This window comes from Leptosomus discolor, chromosome 9 (assembly GCF_034619465.1).
Source record: "Leptosomus discolor isolate bLepDis1 chromosome 9, bLepDis1.hap2, whole genome shotgun sequence".
NCBI classification, from domain to species: Eukaryota; Metazoa; Chordata; class Aves; order Leptosomiformes; family Leptosomidae; genus Leptosomus; species Leptosomus discolor.
The window spans coordinates 2,274,762-2,294,934 of NC_141399.1; the positions used below are offsets into that span (position 1 = coordinate 2,274,762).

Genomic DNA, 20,173 nt, shown 5'->3' on the forward strand with positions numbered 1-20,173 from the left:
CCAGAACATAGCCTGGTTTTCTTCAATTTTCTTTACCAAACAAGATCCCAACATACCATGTCATACACCATGATATTATAACCCTGACACAACACAACAGTGTAAACCCCTAAAAAAAGCCCTTTTGCAATTTATTGAAATTTCCATCAGTAAAACGTTCAGCGACTTGACTTATAACCATGACAGGGCTATGGGTAACAGAGAGGCAGTTTTAAGTCTGGAAGCAGTTCAGGTACACAGCATGGCTGAACCTCACTGCCAGGCTGTTCACCAGATCCCTTTTATATTGTTCGGGGCGAGCTTGCAAAGCCGCCACCACAGGGTCAGGTTCTGCTCCTGTGCCCCTCGGGGTGCCAGCTTCCGGCGGCACCGCTGGACCCCAGCCTCTCCTGTTCCCAAAGAGGAAAGCTGTGCTCCTCATGCTTCCTGCTCGTCACCAGCTTCGCTGAAGTTACCTTAGAAAGGGTTGATCTGGCTACAACCACCTTATTTTTTAAGGCTTTTCTTAAGCCTGCAGTATTTTGCAGTCAAGTCCTCGCTCATCCCTTTCTTGTATTCTTCTTGAACACTGTTTTAATGCCGATCAGCGTGATGTTACCTCCAACGCAACGGGGGCTACTCGGATGGAGCGTGCCTCCACCACTCTCATGAGGCATGCTTGCCAAATCCAAGTAGGGGGAACCTCTTTGTAAAATAGCTCTTTATCCCAAGGCAAAAAACTGCCATGATGAACGCTGTCTACATCTCTCACATTCCTTAATAACTGAATACCAGAAGTCAGTCAACTTGACATTTATCTTTAAACGTGCTGTTTCTGAGGTTGGCCGGTGCTCAGGAACATGCTGAACTGGCAGATGGAGTGAGGGACTAAATGACCCAACAGGCCTCCTTACATACAAAATTTACAAGTAAAGAGCGTGATTTCTAAACTGATTTTGCTTATTTCAAAGTTGCTTTCATAATTTCCTCACAAGGGACTTGTGACACCTAACGAAATTACTTCACTAATTGATCAATTTTTTGTCTTAAACACTAAATGATCAGCTACCATGAACTGAGTATTTTCCATCTTTGATGAGAAGGACAACTGGGATATCTGAGACAAAAAGTAGAACTGGAAGGTTTCCAAAAGCAAAGTTTCCAGGTATCCGGTTTGAAACCCTTTTAATAACAGCTCTGTCAACACCAGCTGATCACACCAATCCCCCTGAAATCAGACCTCTGTGGGCATCTTCAGCTGGAGAACCCAGAAGTCGAGGCACTAAAAATCCATCAACCTTGGCACATTTATCCCAAGCTCCTAGCACAGGCGGACCACAGGGACTTGAGAGAACAGGCTGTCTCTCAGACATGTCAATCAAAGCATCCGTGCGCGTCCCCTCGGCCAGGGAGGGGATGCTTCCCTTCCCCCATCGCGTTGGCCAAAGACACGAGGTGACCACCAGAAGGCCCCTGGAAGCGCAGGGCAGGATCCTCACACCCACTCCCAGAACCTGGCTCTTACGGCCAAAAGCACAATCACGCTGCTCCAAGAGCAATTGTGCTCCGTAGGCAAACACAACCATTACTCTGCAGTTTATTTATTTTAGATACGCCAGTGCCAAGAGCAATTGATTGATACCAGAGGAGGGGATGGCCCTAAGAGAACGTTTGCAGTTACTGCTAGGCACAATCCCAGCTTTAATGGCATTCTCACGTCCTCGCAGGAGAGAGGAGTCCTGCAAGAAACCCACCGTGTTCCAGCTGCAACACGGCACTCTCCTGGCCATGGAGGGTGGCTGTCCTCTTCCACTGCAACGCTGGGGGAAAACAAGGTTCCTTCTAGGTAAACTTACTTGAAAAATCGAAGATAAAGTAGTACTTTGATAAGGAAACGATAGCAGCGTGGCAATACTAGCGTACACACCTAGCAAAAGTGACTCGGGTTTCTCCAAACAATTATTACGAGGGTTAACTCAGGTGGCAGCAACGTCGACAGCAGCAACTCAAATTTTTAAAATCATGCTCTTTTTGCACTAAGCTGAAGACTCTAATTTTGACAGAAAGACAGACTTAATTTTTAAGATAAACGAAACATGAGCTAAAAGTGGACTGTACGTTGAGAAGCAGACTGTATCTACTCACAGGCATTAAAAAAACCACCTGAAAGATGAACACATTCTACAGCATTTTTTAAGCCTTAACAGCTTGAATTTTTTCAATTACGTTGGCGATGACTTCCTCGTGTGTATTATCTATACCAAAGTTAGTGTGTCTTTAAATATGTTTTATATTCAATTTATCTGCACAGGAAAATAAAATTAATTCTCTGTTTAAGAAGTTACGCCCTAAAATACAGAAACTGCTGAATTTCATGTGGATTGCAAGGGACTGCTTTACAAATCATCTTGCCAGCCTACAGCTTTGCTCTGCGGGTCTGGATCTGAAAATGCGTTAGCTAAATCCAGGCAGTGAGTTAAACCCAGGAAAACTTTCTATTCACCTTAAGAGTTTTAAGACTTGCCTTTCCCATACTACTCTGTGCTGCTTCGGGGAACGCAAAGCTATCACGAGACCGTGAGTTGGGTCTTCTGACCGAACAGAACGTGGCATAATTATGAGGTTCATTTCTGATTATTTTCTTACTTATAGATTATCTTGCGTGTAGCCTCAAAACAAGCTGCATTGCATATTGCAAAAGCCAACAAAAAGAACCAATCCTGAAACACAAACGAAGCACTCTGGCAGAGTTTGTACAAAGCCCTTCACCGCCAGCACTACCGTTCTTCTCCGAACCAAGGGTGAAGTTCTGCAGACCCTCACTCCTAACTGCTTCCACTGCCTTTCAGGAAGATTGAAAGGACTCAGTCACATCTTGGGGTACGAGTAGATCACAAGCTTAGCCTGATGGCCTTGAATAAGCCAGTATGAGGTTGATACAGTCACTGAAATTCAACTGAGACACTTCAATCCATTTTCTCATGACAACACATTTCATAATGGCAGTTAAAGCAGAATTAACAGTGAAAACACTTAGAAATCAAACTGACTGTTAAATATCAAATACCTTAATGAGACAGCTGCTTTCTGAAGATCTCAGAATAGGAAATGCAACTGCTTTGTAAACATTTCACGCTAATTTCTCCCATCACTCATCTAGATCTTGATGCTAAGTTTGAAAAGACAGGCTTCAGAGCAGTGCTAGAAGTTTGCTTTCCTTGAACAGCAGTGTCAAGGCCCCCTTTTGAAGTCCCTCCTTATGGGGACTGTGTGTAACCGCATTTCCGCAATATGCTGCTCCTCATCTCAAGCAATTTAATGCTGAAAGACTTCCCAAAGAATCTGAAGCTATTTTGCTGTCGCCATGTCTCACGTGTCCGCTTTGTGTGGGATTTTAAGTCTTTAACCTATGACTGCAAATCCTATTTGCAAAATAAATGAGACCAAATATGTCTTATTGCCGACGGTTTGGTTTCCAGCAACTGGGATACAAATTACTTAAATCTTTTTAAGATGGTTCTAATGATGTTTGTTTTGAGCAAAAAAGCTCCTTGCTGTGCTTTGCAATCCCATGATGTACTCTGATCTCTATTATCATATGTTCACTGTGGTTTAGTGCTCAATTAAATAGAGACTGGCAAATTTATATGTACCATTACAGAAAATGGAGCAGCACTTGAAAGTCTTTTTCTCTATTTAGGTTGTTTAGGTAAGAATGGAATCTCAAAACGTATTTATTTAACTGCTTCAACTTCATTCCTGCAGCCAGGAAACTCCACAGTGAAAGTTTAATTTTGCTTCAGTTTTTAACAGAAAAAAAGATCAGACTTTAAGAGTAGAGAGAACAGAAAAGCAAACATAAAGGACTGATTAATGGCATAAGTTATTGCCCTATATGTGAGGAATCATCCATAAATTAACAAATACCGGTAACATGACCTCAAGACTCGATCAACTGGAAACACACAAGACCAGGTAAGTCACCGTGTTTGAATCAAATGGAATTAGGTCCTTAATATTTGTAAATTAGGCCAACAAACTAACTTTTTTTTTTTTTTTAAATGCAGCCAAACCCTGACTCCCTAGATTTAAATGAAAGTCCAGCGCTTAAACAATTTGGTAAATCCAAACCTTAAAACAAGATTACTTGGCTGAAAATTTGGCCCTATAGGCTTGATCCAATGTTTCTCCTAAGATTTCTCTAACGATTTCCATGTTTTTTGGATAACACCCACCCAGCATTCTGTACCTATTTTTACAGGTGCAGCTAACTTTTTAAACCCTGAAACCAAACCCCAACGTTTCCCATTCTTATGGCAATAAAAAGGAAGGTTTCCTCCCTGAGGGCTGTGAGAAAGATTCAGAAGAACGCAAGAATTCCATTAAAACAGCCAAAGCAAGGAGGAAGTGCTCTACTTAAAAGATCATCTAGTGAATAATCACCCTTCTGGGGCTGCAGGATGAACACTGTCATTTGCAAAGCTTCTGACTTAGCAAATCCAAAAGGAGCTCTTTGCACGCACCGGGGAAAGCCAAATACAAGGGATTTTGGGTGGCAGCGCACAGGCAGCTGGGTCAGCGCCACGCACCGAGCGGGCCACCTCAGGGAAGTTCGCTCGCTCCCCAGCTGAGCGCCAAACTCATGAGCAGAGCTAAATCCTGCCGTTTCTCAACCACCAACGCTGTCCGTAGCAGGGGGCAAGCAAGAGCAGCCCAGGGGACCCACGGCCACGCCAACTGGGACCCTCGCACGCTTGCAGGGGGAGGCAGCTCAGGAATCGCGTTAGGTTTTGAGAGGGTTCAGCACTGCTCATTCTATGCACATGTACTTGTATTTTAGAGATTACACATCAAAAAAAAAAATAACAGCATGGTGCCTTTATCTACCACATGATCTTGTTTTCCATTTAACTGCAACCTTTCATGTCCAGGAGCCTGCTATCTGCCGACAAATTGTCATTTGATGAACCGTTAGATTAAAGAGGAGAAACGTACTTTCTCAGATAAAGTATTCTTCCTCCTAACGCCTGTAACGCAGCAGATTTTTCTACAGTTTGCCGTTCGAGCAGGCAAGATGGAGGCTGTAGGAGAGGGGAGGGAGCAGCACAGCACTATGACTTTCTCAAGGACACACAGCGGGTCACACTCAGAGCCCAGATTTGAATCCAGGTCTCCTCTGAATCCCCAATCCACCGGTCCACACTGCCCCTCTTCTCCCAGGAGGAAAACCAGTCTCATTGCACATCTAATCAAACACACATTTCCCCCTTTTCATGATGGAAATTGGAAGGGGCGGGTAAATTCATACAGCAAGACGATGGCCAAGTTAATTATGTTCTATTCATACTACTGGCCACTCCAGAGCAATTTTTTTTAATTTTTTTTTTTTACCATATCAACAACAAAGTTATTCAGAAGTCACTATTTCATAGGTGCAACAAGAGTCAGTTTAAGAAAAAGGGAGAAAGAGATCAAGTAACTCATTTTCTTAACTTAAACCTCACTAAACCCTCAATACAGGAAAGCAAACACGTCCTTTCCCCCTCAGAAAGAGCACATGCATTATTTTATTTGCCCAATGCAACCAGACAAGCTAGTTACAGAAAGTTCAGATCAACAGTAACGCGCTCATAACAACGCTAGGCAGGAGTCCCACTTTGACAGCGGTATCTCATACAGCAGCCATCAGACTGATGTATGAAACACGACCGACGGATCCTACTGATAGGCATCTGCAGAAAGCTGAAAAAAAGAAAATTTATTAGAGATATACTGTCAGGAAAAAAAAAAATTGGGTTTTGTTCCAGACCAAGTATGACCTGACAGCATCTTTTTAATCTCATGAAAAGTAAGAAGCGCTTTCTGAAGCTGATACTTACTGAAGTTCGTACTTACTGCTCTAACCCTGACGGGAGAAGGCAGCTTAGCCTCTGGCCAAGGCCCCTTCAAGCACACAATGTTTTCCAGCATATTTCTATTAGAAGGAGAAAGTTGGAACACACCAAAAGCACTGGGGCAATCAATGTCATGGGGAAAGAGAGCAATTTTGGTTTATAACACCAACTGGAGTTTGGCCAAGGAAGAAAAATGGCCAGGGAAGAAGAGGGTACAGAACAGTCCCAATTTCATCTCGCATGGCCATATATCTACGGAGGCTTCACCACGGAACAGGCTGTCTCCTGCAGCCCCATTCCTCGCATCAAGCCTCCCAGCTTCCTTCCTCACAAGAGACACACTCTTTAGCAAATCACACTCTTTAGCAAATGCAACACTCCCTAAATTTACCAAAGTCTTTTCCTTCTGTCTATCCATCTCACCAGCCTTCATCTCCCGGCGCCTGCCCATCTCCCTCTGACTCCGCTTGCCCAATGCTTGCACCCTTCCCACGTCCTACACCTCCCATTTCTCCCTTCACCAATACTGCACCTCGGTGGAGGTTCTGTGGCCTCCATGGTGGCACTTGCGTCGTTTTCCACGGCTGGGCTTGGCTGGATGTCTCCTGGCAGCCTTGGGTCCACGCTGGCAATGAAGTTAATGCTTTTCTTCCACTAGCAGCTCTTTCCTATTGAAGGCTTAGAAGTCTGCTCTCGTCTTCCAGAGGCAGCGACCCTCACAAGGGTAAGCTCACTGCTCTTCCCTCCTAGACACCTCAGCAGGCATCCAGGTCTGCAGGCTAAAACCCAAGTGCCTGTGACAAGCAGCCGAAGAGGAGGAGCCGCTACCAGCACATGATCAGCCCATGTGGAGAACCACTGGTGGCCAGGGGACCTACTTTGAGCCCTGCTGATCTAAAAAAGCCTGATGGGCTAGGCTCCTTTACAGATGAAGGCTCCAGTTCCCAGGCTGACTTGTACCTGTTGGCCCCCCAAGAGTGATTTTCTAGAATGCAAGCAGCAGTCATTCTGCTGAAGCAAAGGTTCAAAACCCTGTACCACCGTATCTCATAAAGAACACTAGCAACTCAATCTGCTTAACCCTTACAGACGGAGGAGCACCCAAGGATCGCAGTGTTACTTTAATCATAAGTTTTCAATTAACCCTTTAGATCGAGCATCACCAGCCAACTCAGGTATGGGTCCGTCGTTGTGTCTGCGCGTCTCTTGTTGCAGTGGCATGCAGGCAGGACGTATCTGGACGGCAATCAAAACTTATCTTCAGAACTTCTTGGCAGATTTCTGAAGAAATGGATAGGATGGAGCAAGGCGCAAAAGAAATGTCTGTAAAAGTTTCACACTAAACTGCTCCGAAACAATTCCCATACATTAATTCCCATAAATTAAGCTATGGCCTTTCAGCATTAGCCATTTTTTGGCCTACTGTGATCAGAAGTTTCTCACCCTTACACACACAGACATGACTGACTTCTGAGTGCAGACATCATGCAGACGGCAGGGATGAGGAAAGAACTGTTTGTGTATGACATGACATTTGGATCCAGGACGCAAGTCTCTTTCCTTACAGCTTCATATCAAATTACTGCAAAAGCAGGAACATTTTCTAACATCCTAACCCAGAAATTTGCTTCATCTGGCACTGAGTTCTCAGAGCTACTCACCATCCTTTGATAACCTGTTCAGCCAAACCATCAGCAAGGCATGTGCACTCAGCTTTCTGCAACGCTGGCATTCTGGCATGTGAGGATGCAGTGGCATTGCCACAAGCTGTAGATCAGCAAAATAGCACTTACTTCCACGCACATTTGTAACACGGTTTTCTCTCTAGAGGGTTAACTTGCTCAGACCTGAAGTGACATTTTAGTCTCCATATAACTCTGCTAGGAAAGAAAAATGAGTTCTGATCTAAGTTTTGATAGGCTTAACCAAAACCACAACTATGAAAATGAAACTCTTCTGAGTTCAGAATCCACAGCTGAATTTTGCAGCTTTCCTCATCTGAATCACAGTTCCTGCAGTTTTCATTTTATCTTAATTTCCCCCCCCCCGAAGGAATTTGGTCCAATAAAACACAACTGCTCTCAAGACTTGGAAATGTCCTTTCTCAACAGGTACAGAACAAGCAAGAATAACACACGCTTCCTGCGGCTGCCTCTGCCAATCTAATGAGCAGTTGCAGCACCCTGGAAAGAGGGATCTGCCTCCGGACCCAGCCACTGTCCACCTGTGCCAAGGCAGAGAACCAGGCAGGAATTGCTGTAGCGCTTTCGCAGCGCCCGTTGGGAACAGAAATCAGAAAGGAATATTGAGCCAGATCAAAGCCCGTGCTGCTTGGCATCCTGCCTCCCACAGCAGCCTCTGGGAGACGCACAGCAGAAGAGCACAGACATCATTTTGAAGAGCTACGGACACAGACAGGACCTGGCTGAGCAGCCCAGAGATCCTGCCCACCAGCCTTCCGAGCCTTCTCCTTTACAGCACCCAGTAAAGCAGTACCTGTCTGTACCCAGCACAGGCCTCTGTCAGAAACTGCTCAATGGCTTTTAATTCATCTTCTGTACTATCACACACACACAAAAAAAAGGCAGAAAAAAGGCTCCAGGCTACTGAAGCAACACCAACTAGTGAAGGTGCTATTTCAGTACAGAGGAAACTAATTTGGAACATACTGTAAGGCAGATTTTTACAAAACCAGACTAATACCACGGTCGCATTGTGACAGAAACGTTACATTTACGTAACTTTCTAGCAGCGCACCATTTTCTATCTCTAAACCCCTCTGGTCTCCATAAGCTGCTTTGGTGAAGCTGCCTTCCCTCACACTCACCCACGGGCGAGCGAGCAGCTCGTCTACCAGCTACTACAGAGCCACTACCCTCATCCCACCTCCCACAGGATCTTGAGATTCCTCCCATCTTTAAGACATAATCCTACAACTACAACTATCTTATATTTATGGGGTAATAATGTCTCAAAGACTCCCAGTACGCTCTGCAACTTGACACATCAGATACTCCTAAGGAGCATGCTGTGCACTGAAGAATTACCACGCACGGCATGGCAGGGGAACAGCAGAGCCAACAAAACAACCAGAACAAGCTACACCTGCTCTTCTGACTGCTTCATCCAAGGGCAGGTGCAAGACAAAGGCTTCAGATACCCGGGTCCTGCTTTTAGCCTCCTTTATAGCACTGAAAAGCACGTTTCCCCTCAATACTGTCCATTTCAGCGATTTATCAGGTGAGTCCAGCTCATCTTAAGAGCTGAAAGGAGCTCCTGCTTCCAGAATGGGCCACACCAGTAGGTATCCGATCAGCCACTGGGACTGTTACCTTTCCCCTGGTGCACACACAGAGTACTGGAGGAGCTGGAACCTTGCTTACACATTTCATCCAAAATCTGCCACCCTTGCAGGTGACCAGCCATCTTCTCACACTGTCACGCTGTAATGCTCATTCAGCACTGCCTTTACGAGAAGAGTTACTACAAAATTAGACCAGGAACTCACATGACAACAGCATGGCTTCAGGGTTTGCAAGGCTCTAAGCTGCAATGGCACCTGGGAGGACTCGAGGTTGAGTTTCTCCAGCTGAACTTCATTTTTCCACTTCCTAGCCTGCCCCACACAAATGCAGATTCATTGGGATGATGCAACAGGATTGAGGGTGCCACAAGTAAGATCTCATTGCACCCCTCTCTTATAACCAGAGAGCACAGCTGTTGTTCACACCGCCCTCCACCCTCCATCAGCCCCAGCGCACCCCTCCATCCAGCTGTCCTCACCCAGACCCGCAGCTCCAACAACAGCCACCAAACGCACGCACCGGCCGAGCGCTCGCCCCTTCGGCGCTCTTCACCAGGGCCTCTTCCAACGATGGTGTTCAGGACTAGCAAATCTTAGAAAAATACGCTATTTCCCACAGTTAAGCTCCACCCCACGATTGCAAAGGCAAACCAAAGTTACTCTTGCTGTGTGTTTACTTCCTAATTTATGAACCCCTGTAAGGGGAAACCAGATCACTCCCTATTTCAAGGCTTAACCAACACTGCAAAACAAGCGGATGGGGAAAAAAAAAACACTCATCTAAGCAAACGCTTTAATCCCAGGGTGGAATCAGGTATATTGACAAGAAAAAAACCTGTTTATGACAAACAAGAGATGGCTTAAAGAACACATTAGAAATAATCAGCTCAGCAAACAGTTTACTTAACAGCTTGTTTTGAAAAACACTGGGACTCTGTTTTTCATGTCCACAATGACTCCTTTTTTTTCTGGCTTATGCCAGACACTGACCACGACGCATTCGCACCACTCCAAGTCGCTGGTTTCCACAGCGGTCGACTTTCACACTCGTTTCATCAAGTGTGCTGTTACCCCAGAATTTTTGGCCTGATCAAAAGCCACCAGTTTTCTCCACTCACCGAACAGCCAGCGCTAAGACAACCAACACTTTGCTGCAGCCACCACGCCATGCAATACCGTTATTGTTTCAGGCACTGACCTTACACCAGCAAAACCACTGAGCATTTAGAACCTGGAATATTTGCTGTGCGAGGAAATTGGCTTAAAGTAGAGGTTCGGAAAATAAACAAACAAAAAATCCAGTGCCTGGTAGCCCATTAACTTTAGCCACAGAGAAACCACTAAAGGGAAAGAAATGGATACTGGCTTCACATCACATCCCACACTCACGCAGCAGAACCCTGCGAGGAAAGCAATTCAGATGTGGGCCTTTGGACTGGGCTCCGAGCCAGCGAGTCTTTTGGCTCAACAGGTTTGGAAGTCCTGGGATACCAGGCAAATTTCCGAGCGCAGGAAAAGAAACTCAAAGGCAAATAACAAAACGCACGTTTAAGAAACATATGCGCAGGTATCGGTCCTTATTAAATAAAACAGCTACCACACACACACCCTACTCCCCACACGACCTCGAGTCACTAAATCTTCATAAGGCAAGGATCTGGATTGTATTAGCCACGTTTTCCCTTCCTGATTTGCGAGCAGCAGCAGCAGCACAGCCCGATCCATCTGCAGTCGAGCGGGCACATGCGGACCGTCGCCCAGTGCGCAAGGTGATACATCTCCAACGCAGAAATTCAAACCTCTCACCTGTTGGAGTCTTTTTTAATACAAACTACCATGAACCAGACCCAACCCACACGGGGCAAGGAGGTTTTAGACGAGAGGGGAAAGCCTGACCGACGCCAAGCCATCCCTGCTGCATGCAGCTCGACAGCAAAGCCCCCCGGGTAACACAGCGAGGGTCCGCAGAGCAACAGGCACACCGTCAGGAGCCACAAGGCAGCCTTCAGCCCCAGAACAACCAACGTAACCAGCAATACAGGAGCTTTCAGCACGAAGACGTAAGCCCGCTCGGAATTACGGCGCATCCCACGTACACGGGGAACTCACATGTCCCCCCTCCTCCCGGCCGAAGCCCCAGTTATTGTAGCCCAGGAAACAGCCAAATATTTGGCCTGTCAGACCAGTTACCAAGACCCTCAGAAACATCCACCCCCAGCGGCCCAGATCTTGACCATTTAAGAATACGATCGCCCACGGCCAAGCCCCCACCGGCGCTCCCAAGTGTTTACATAACACCGACCATCCCCGGGCGACCCTGCCTCGAGTACGAGAGGAAAAACACGGGCAAAGTTGGAGCGGACACGCTGCTCCACCGCCGAGGCCTCGGTTCTCCCGCCGAGCGGAACCGAGCGCCCCGGGGGGGGCCGCCCCAGCCCCGGGGGGGGCGGGGGGCAGCGCTCACCCCTCCGCCCGGCGGAGCTGGGCGCGCACAGACACTGCGGACCCGGGCTCCGCTCCCCGCGCAGCGCCGGGAGGACGGAGAAGTCTCTGCCCCGTCCTGGGGGGGGGGCTTCCACGGCCGGGGGGCCCCCGCCGAGCACCGCTCCGCCGGCGCGGAGCGCTGCACACACACACCACACCCCCCCCCCCCCACCCCACCCCGCCGCTCCGCAGCCCAGCGGCGGCCTGGGGACGGGGAGGGGGGGGGGCTGCCCCGGCAGGGCGGGCTCGCCGCCTCCCTCCCCACAGCCGCTGCCCCTGTGCTCGGCCCTTACCTGACTCCGGTGGCGGCGGGGCGGGCTAGCGGCGGCTCGACAGCCCCATGCTGGCGGCGCGGCGCTGCCCGGTCCCGTTAGGATGGAGGCTGCGCCGAGCTCTCCCCCCCCCCCCCCGCCCGCCGCCGCCTCAGCTGCACATCCACATGGTTACTGCGCTCGGAGCTCGCCGCCGCCGCCTTATATAGAAGCGCGGGGCATTCTGGGTAGCGGAGTCCCGTCCGCGCCGCGCCGCCGCCGGGGAGCGCCACAGCGGGACTACAACTCCCGGCGTGCCCCGCGCTGGCGGGCGGGCCGGGGCGCTGAGGCGAGGGTCGGCGCCGTGCTGTGGCGGGGTTTTGGCGGGTCCGTGCGGTCAAACCGGGGGCTCGTCCCGAGTCTGGGGGCTCGGAGCTGGATTGCGGCCCCGGCGGGGGGGTTTGCAGAGCCCCGGCAGCGGGCGGGAGAGCGGTCCCGGAGCGCCCGCCTGCCGCCGGGAGCAGCGGGATGCGCCGGGACTGTTGTACGGGCCACGGGAACGGCAAGAAAATCAAGCCGGGGGGAAAAGAAAAACGACAAAAAGTTAGTAAATGCGGGTTTTAGCACGGTTTGGGAGGTGCAGAACGGCGGAAAGATGACGCCGAATGCCTTGTGCTTAAATACAGAGAACTGGGATCCTTATATATATTGAGATAATATATATATACATTGAGATTTTATAGATACATATTGAGATTCCACAGGGTTGCTTACCTACACGGCTGTCACTGCTGGAGTAATTCGGTTATTCTAAGGTAATACTAATTATTAATGAGAAAAATATTCTTAAGTGAACAGTCAGCTGTAGGGATGTGGGGTAGTACCGTGGGGTAACCCAGCTGTTTTGGCAGAAGGAGAGTTTAAAGCTTTGAAAGTAGCGAGTTTTACTTGGTTTCCTCTTCGGCAAGACTACCTGGCGTAGGGATGCTGCTAACGTTAAAGACTGGCTACTGACTCAGAAGACAGGATGACCAGCAGTGGTAAAATATAATATTTCCTTTTATTTATTACATTATGCAATTAATTGCCCTTAAAAAAATAGTCAAGGTACTCTGTCCTGTCATTTTTCTGCCCTCCACGGGGCACACGCGGCTACGTCTGGCAGCCTCACAGCAGCAGAGGAAACGCTTGTGCTGCACAACTGCTGCATCGCTTTCACGGGCATCAGGTGAAGAAAACACTTCCCTCCCCTCGCTGCCACCCGCCCCGACCCGCTGCTTTCCTGGGAAACAGCATGGAGCCACGGCTGCCCGCAGCTTGGCTCCCTCTCGGACCGCCGCTGGAGCCAGGGAACCAGCCTGGATCAGCCAGTGGTCTGATTCCACGCAATCTACCACTGTCTTGGTTCTTCGTTAAAAAAATAACCTCAGAGGGGTTGTAATTATGGCTGTCAGGCAAGGACATGTGGCAGCTGAAGCCCACGACTTAGGAACCTACGCGAAGGTCAGCGAGGAGGGTTTTCATTAATGGCCGCGATACTACAAGGCATTACTCATCAGGAATTTGGCAGAGTAATGGTGCCTAATGTCATTAGGTAATCCTAATGAATTCTCGTGTAATCAAATCTAATCTCTGCATGAGTGGAGCAGGCTGAGGACAGCGAACTGCCGGAGCGTCTGGTGCGCTTGGGCAGCGCCATCAGGGCTGTTGCAGAGCGCTCTGCCCGCCCAGCACCCCGAGCAGCGACGCTAGCGGGGTGCCCCCAAACGCCTCCATCACGGGGCAGCTCTATGTTAGAAACCGCATGTAATTAAGCCAGTTTTGGGGGATTTCCCACAGACAGAGGATGAGCAGGTTCCCCGGCCACACTCAACCCGACCCCATGAAGTTGTGAGTACGGGATGCACAGGAGACAGCAGTGGAGACCTGGGGACATCCTGCTCTCTCCCAGTCTGCAAATCCCCAGAGTTCCCATCTCTCCACGCTCCTCCTACAGCCGTCATGGCCTTTGTCTCCTGCTGCTTCTGCAGCCCACCGCTCCTTGATCCTGCAGCCTCGCCAGAAGGGGGAACATCACAGGCTACATCTTCTCTCATGGACTACATTTGCTTCTGGGCCTTGGTCGGTTCTTCGAAGGCTGTGGAGTTTGCGCTACTGAAAGCCCTTCAGCCAAAAATACTGAAGATTTGCTAGATTTGAAGAGGTCTTGTAAAAATACCCCTTCAAATTTGTAAAAATACAAAAATACTTGCTAGTTTTGAAGACAAGTATTGGAAAGACAAGATAATAATGAAAATTTCCAACAGTGGAAAATGTTTCCATTTCTCCTTGGGAACTTGCTTCCGAACGCTGCTGCAGGCACAGGGGCGATCAGCGGGCTCCCCTAACCTTACAGCTTTAAGAAAGGGTGAAAGGGCAGGCTGGGAATGAAAACATTCACACTCAGAAGCACCATTGAGTTATTCTCTTAAAGCACCTGTTTGGTTGATAACGTGAACAACAGCAGGGAGCCCCTGAGATGGGGAGCAGGGTCCTGTTCACCCCGTGGCAAACCAGGGGTCGGGCAGAGATCGCCCCCATGCACAAAGAGAGCGCAGATGTTCAGCCCACGCACAAACGGGATTTCAGTCACAGGGAAACACCTTGCAAGAGACTTTATAATTTTTTTTCCTGTTCTTTTTCTCCTTTTTGAACCTTATTCTGCTCCATCACCACCTTATTTGTAGTAATTATGCAAATTCAACATTGCTGAAAGACACTAAGATGAAGTTGGAAGTCTTCTATGTGCCAAGAACAATATTACCTTGTTTTGTGCTGCTGAATTTGCAATTAACCGTTGGCTTCTCCAAGCTATTTCAGTCAAAACACGCCCTGGCCTGCTGGGTGGGTTTGCGCATTTTTTTGTCTCTGCTGTTGGTTCAGCTGCACAAGCAGCAGCCCTGGAATTAAAACTAGAACAGAAGATACACCACGACCCTAAGGATCAAGCTGTCTAATCCTGCTCTTCATGATGAGGTAGATGATCCCAAAAGCTTCCCGTCACCAGAGCTGTCCGTGCCAAGAGCGCACCGACGACAGGGACGAACGCTCAGCAACATCTCAGCTTCTCAGCGACGTGCTGAAAAGTCTCTCTTTTCTAAAATATGTTAATAACAGTGAAATCAGCCTTAATCCTGAAGCGTGGTGTACTCCGTGCGAGGAAAGAGAATGATTAAACCCTGTGTGGAAGAGATCAGCTGCCTGCGAGCAAATGGCTTAGGAGCACCAACATGGTCAGTAAATGAGAGCGGAAAAGTTCTCAGAGCACCCCAGGATTACAAACTGGAACTTGGATGTTGCTCAGAAGCCAACTGTAAATGCAATTATTTGATTCCTGAGAGAATACAGGAGCATAAAGCTTCCCGATGGAAGCACAGAAATGGTGCAGAAAAGAATTCTGGGGAAACAAGCAATGAGAACGAGTGGGCAAGAACTGTCCCAGCTCACTGGAAATCAGCTGATTTTTTTTTGAATTCCATCATTACACAGACAGAATCCCCTGGTTTTAATAAGGGGGCGTTATCCTGGGAGACTGTTTTCAGTTCTGGAAGACTGTAGAATATTGGATACCTAGATTTTGCTGCATTGGAAACTTGGAAGGAGAAAGGGAGTTTGATTTACTTTGCATTTTCATAGCGATTCATTAATGCACGGGGCTCAGATTGCTGTTTCAAGATAAAAGGAATGTTTACCTTTTACCAGGGCTGATTTTATAACTACATTTGTATTCATTTGTTTCCCTGCACTCTGCTTTCCTAAGCACGTCACAGGGCAAAAGGGAGGTGATGGATAACTGAAGTGCATCCCCGTGAAGACTCCCAGCACCACCATTTTACACACAGCAGAACTTCACACGGCAAAGACCATTGTGTTCCTTCCCAGTGCTAATGCAAAACGAGCAACACCCCACTCCTCCTTCACTAGGGTCATGCTTCTTTTTGCTGCCCAGTCCTAATCTGTACAGGGGAAAATATCTTAAAATATTTTGAATTCATATCCCACAGAATGAGTACAGACTTCTGCCAGCATAGTGGAGGAGCCCAAAGATCCATTCGGATGCTGGTCCTGAACAGAAGCTCCCAAGCAAAGTAAAGATTTACATATGTCAGAGCACCAAAATCTCCCCAGCACGGGAAAAACGAAGGAAGCCAAGGGCATTGCCAAAGGTATCGACAGCTCTGGGTTGAGAGAGCGGATCATCATCTGCCTCGGGCCACGTACCTTGGCTGCGCGATGAGTACAGGGGTACAGCAGCCCTGCACCCCTCCTGCCTGTGAAGGAGAGAGCGGGGCGCTGGATTGATGTCACACGATGTAGCAGGGGACAGTGAGCGGGAAGAGCCTTTGCTCTCCTCCCAAAGCCCCAGCCAGCCGAGCTGGCACAGAGCTGGCTAGGAATCTCCTGTTTGCTCCTCACAGCAACTTGCTGCCTCTCCCAGGAGCAGAGCAGGAGGCCGCTGTGCCTCTGCAGAGGACGGCTCCGTTCCCGACCCCCTCGGCCTGCATGCTACCCCGCTGCCATGCGCCTGGCGTGTTACAAACTGCTTCGCAGTCACCTGCACTGAAAAATCCTGTAAAAAACCCCCCAAAACTGCTGTAACAGGATTTGATGTTCTCTTGGAAAGAAAAGCAGCTTTCTCCTTCCCCCCCCCCGCTCCAGTGACATTCTTCTCCCCTCCACGGTGATGTTTTTGCCATAAAGACTGGTTGTGCCATACTTGGTAAAATCCATTTTTAAGCGTGGAAATCGAAACCCCAGGATTTCACACAAACAGAAGTGCCCAAGGAATTGACCATTTATTTTTTCCTGAGTCCTTATTCTGAAGTGATGGTGAGTCGCATCACCCCCCATTAACAGAGGGGATGAGGGTTCTCTTAGGAGGGGGGTAGGTGCACACCTTGCATCACACACTGCTATGAACACAGCCAAAGGTACCAGCACTTACTTTTCCTGCACCTTGTACGACTCGCTGGTGTCAATCTACCTACACGCTGCTGGCTGTCCTTCAGCTGCAGCTTCATTGCACCAATTTGCTGCAAAAGAGGAAAAAAAGAAAGAGCTTAACACATGGCTACTGACGGCCTCAGCCAGAGACCAAGGCCTCAAGAACCCCATCCTTGGGGCAAGTTGCTAACAATGATTTCCAAGAGTTTACAAAAGGGCCATTCCTCACTTCTGCTGAGCGGTTACCGACACAGTTTGAACTTCCCCTTCCTAAACCACAGGATGGGTCAACTACAATGACATCTAGTTGCATGTTTTGACATCTCTACAGGCACGTACCTCAAGGCAACGCCGGTATTTTCCTATTTTTTTATTCCCCATGGAGGCAACATGAGCAGTACACGACTGTGCGGTGCCATGGGATTACGCTGACGGATAGTTACATTATTTTCAGGAACACAGACCTACCTGCATTCATTTCACGCACGAATTCTTCTCATTAATATAACAAGTACCAGCCTTACGCCTTGAATAAACCCCAGTCCCGTGCAGGGTCAGCACCGCCCGTGAGGCACCAGGGCGCTGGGCACGGCGCCGCTGCCGAAGCTTCCTTGGGGCCGCGTTTGCTCCAGTTCCTCCGTGTTTTTAGGCCACGCAGAGGCCAACTTCGCCTCGGGACCTACGCCGAGGCAAGGCCGCGGGCAGCAAGGCCGCGGGGAGGCGGCTCCCTCGCTCCAACCACGGCCGCTGCCCGGCTCCCTCACTCCTCACAAGGCCTCACCCCCCCCCCTGCCGGGGACAACCCACCAACCCTACGGGCGTTTGGGCGCTCGGGGCCCGGCCCGGCCCGGCCCGCGGGGCGCTGGGGCAGAGCCGCTCGCTGCTCTCCGCGGGCCTCCCGCCGGCGTGGGGCGAGGGGGTGCCGAGGGAGGCAGCAGGGCCCCATCTCCCCCTGAGGCGACCGAGCAGCCTCCCGGAGAGGCGAGGGGACATCCCGGGCACCGAGCGCCCGCCCCTCCCCTACGCGGCGCTGCCCCTTTAAGGCGCGGCCCGTCACATGACCGCGGGCGGCACGTGGGGCTTCCGCCAACATGGCTGCGCCCGCAGCAGCCTGCGCTTGGGCGTCCCGCTGCCTCCGCCTCGTCCTCCTGCTGCTGGGGCTGGCGGCGATCGTCGAGGCCGCTGCCGGCGGGGACTGCGGGTGCAGCGCCAGCCGGGGCGGCGGTGACGGGCGGGAGGCGGCAGCGCGGCGGTACTCGGCGGCGGGCGGCGGGCGGAGCGCGGGCCGCAGGCCGGTGAGCGGCGGGAGGAGGCCGAGGGGGCGGGCGGCGGGCCGGGCCGGGCCGGGCCGTGGGGCGGCCCCGGCGGTGCTGGGTGAGGCAAGGCCTCCTGCCGCGCTCGGGGCGTTAGCGGAGAACCCCGAGCGAGCGGGCTGCGGGGTAGAAACGGGAGTTAAAGCCGCTTCACGGCTCTCTTGGGCCCAACTCGTGAGAACCTCGGCCTGGGCACGGCTGGTCCCCTCTCGCGTTTCCCGCTCAGGGAGACCGAGTGTCTCCCGCGCTGTTCGGGTGGTCTCGAAGGTGGAGAGAGGCCTGGGCAGCGGTGCCTCTGTTGCAAACCTGCAGTGGTAAGAAAAACTTCTCTACACCAAGCGAGATAAGCAGAGGCGTCCTTTATTAATGATGCACCGACCGGGGACATGAGATCTTTCCCAAAGATGTCCCCTGCACGTTGCAATCAACAGATATTTATGTATTAAATTCATACATATTCAGTTTATACAATGCATGTTCATTATCATCCTCTCCATGATTGGTTCTTCTTTTGCCAGTTCTGATTCAAATTAGCACACAGCCTCTGTCATAGTCTTCTGTTGTTCCCTTGTGAGTAGGGGGTATAATTTGGGTAGGCTGTCTGTGAGTTGGAGGTCTCGACCACTCCTCGAATTGACCTTGTTTGGTCAAGGAACATGCCCTTGGCTCGTAGGCTCTTGGCTCGTACCTGCTCTGGTCATGATTCAAAGGTTATACGCAATGGGTGCCATCATAAATCCTGTCCAGCAGACATCTGGGACTGCAACACATTGTCCTTGTTTCTAACCACTAACAGATCAGTGGTTAATGAATACCTCAGGGCTGGGACTTTACAGGGGTATGTTCGCGGCATTGGCAATACAGATTTTATTTTATATTTGATAACTTATTTCGTTTGAGACTTATTTTCCTAATATAATCATTAGTTTCCTCTACTAATGTCCACTAATTAGAATTCTTGATATTCAAATCAAGATGGGAAAAGTAAGGGGATTTCTAAGCAGTATCCTAAAATCCTAAATCTGATGTTTTCTGCAACACCTGTGGCCTGGTGGCCTTCCCTGACCGCTCCTCCCTGTGCCAAACTGAGAGGTGACAAATTGAGGGTGTTTCCTCGCGCCTTTAGCTGCCTCACAGGGAGGATGTGTGTGCCAGAGCACGTGCCTCAGCGGGGCTGTTTGTCACCATGCGGCTCTGGGTGGTGGTAGCTCTGCTCCTGTAGTCCCTTCCTTGGTGAATATCCATCCCACTGTGGCTCTGTTTCCGTGCACCCTCCCGTCTTCTTTAGCTCTGTGTTGGTACCGATGGAATTGAAACGCTGACGAGTGATGTGTCGTATCTCCTGTGTGTGTTTCAGCAAAGCCGTCGTTTGTGTATCCATGCCTGGATAGCCTTTTGGGTTCTCTTCAAATGAAAGTCTCTTTAATTGCTTATTCCTTTCTGCTGCTCTTCTGAAAGACACTGTCCAAAGCCGAGCGTGCCTTCTTGACGAAGGCAGTGCTTAAAGTAGGGTGATGTGCTGTGACATGCCTGCTGCGAAGGGGTACCGAGACTTTTTGTGTCGTTGCAGGCCAAATGCCTCACCCGATGACTTGTTAGACATGGGATTGCTGTTTTCACGAAGGCTGCTAGTAAACCTGGGCAGACAAAGTTGTGTCACAGCAGACTTGGATCTTGTTCTTGTGCGAGGTGGCTTGCAAATAGTCAAAACGTAGGGGCTGCCTCTGGGTGCTGTGGCGCTGGGAAGCTGTGTCGGCTTGGGGAGCGGCTGTGTCACTGGCTGTGTGTGGACTCGCCAGGTAAAGGGACGGATGCGCAGTGGTGACTCCGACTTTGCTGTTGCAGCTGCACTGAAGAAATTTGAGACTGTTTAAAGATTAAGAATTAAAGAATCCATTTTGCACGTGGGCTTTATGTCAGTAATCTATGTTTCGTGTAACAAATGCTGGTATTTCACTGTAGGGT

The 20,173-nt window shown here is 49.7% G+C and overlaps 2 protein-coding genes across 3 annotated transcripts in view; one reads left to right on the forward strand and one right to left on the reverse strand.

Annotated features, from left to right (window-relative positions):
- Positions 1 to 6,431, reverse strand: part of ITPR1 (inositol 1,4,5-trisphosphate receptor type 1) — a 170,887-nt gene extending 164,456 nt beyond the window's left edge. For both annotated transcript variants that reach the window (XM_086470520.1, XM_086470515.1), the window contains exon 1: positions 6,406 to 6,431. In XM_086470520.1, coding sequence (XP_086326646.1) covers positions 6,406 to 6,431 — 26 coding nt within the window. The remainder of the gene's footprint in view (positions 1 to 6,405) is intronic.
- An 11,555-nt stretch (positions 6,432 to 17,986) lies between these two features.
- SUMF1 (sulfatase modifying factor 1) overlaps positions 17,987 to 20,173 on the forward strand; it is a 37,948-nt gene continuing 35,761 nt past the window's right edge. The window contains exon 1 of the mRNA XM_086469837.1: positions 17,987 to 18,190. Coding sequence (XP_086325963.1) covers positions 17,987 to 18,190 — 204 coding nt within the window. The remainder of the gene's footprint in view (positions 18,191 to 20,173) is intronic.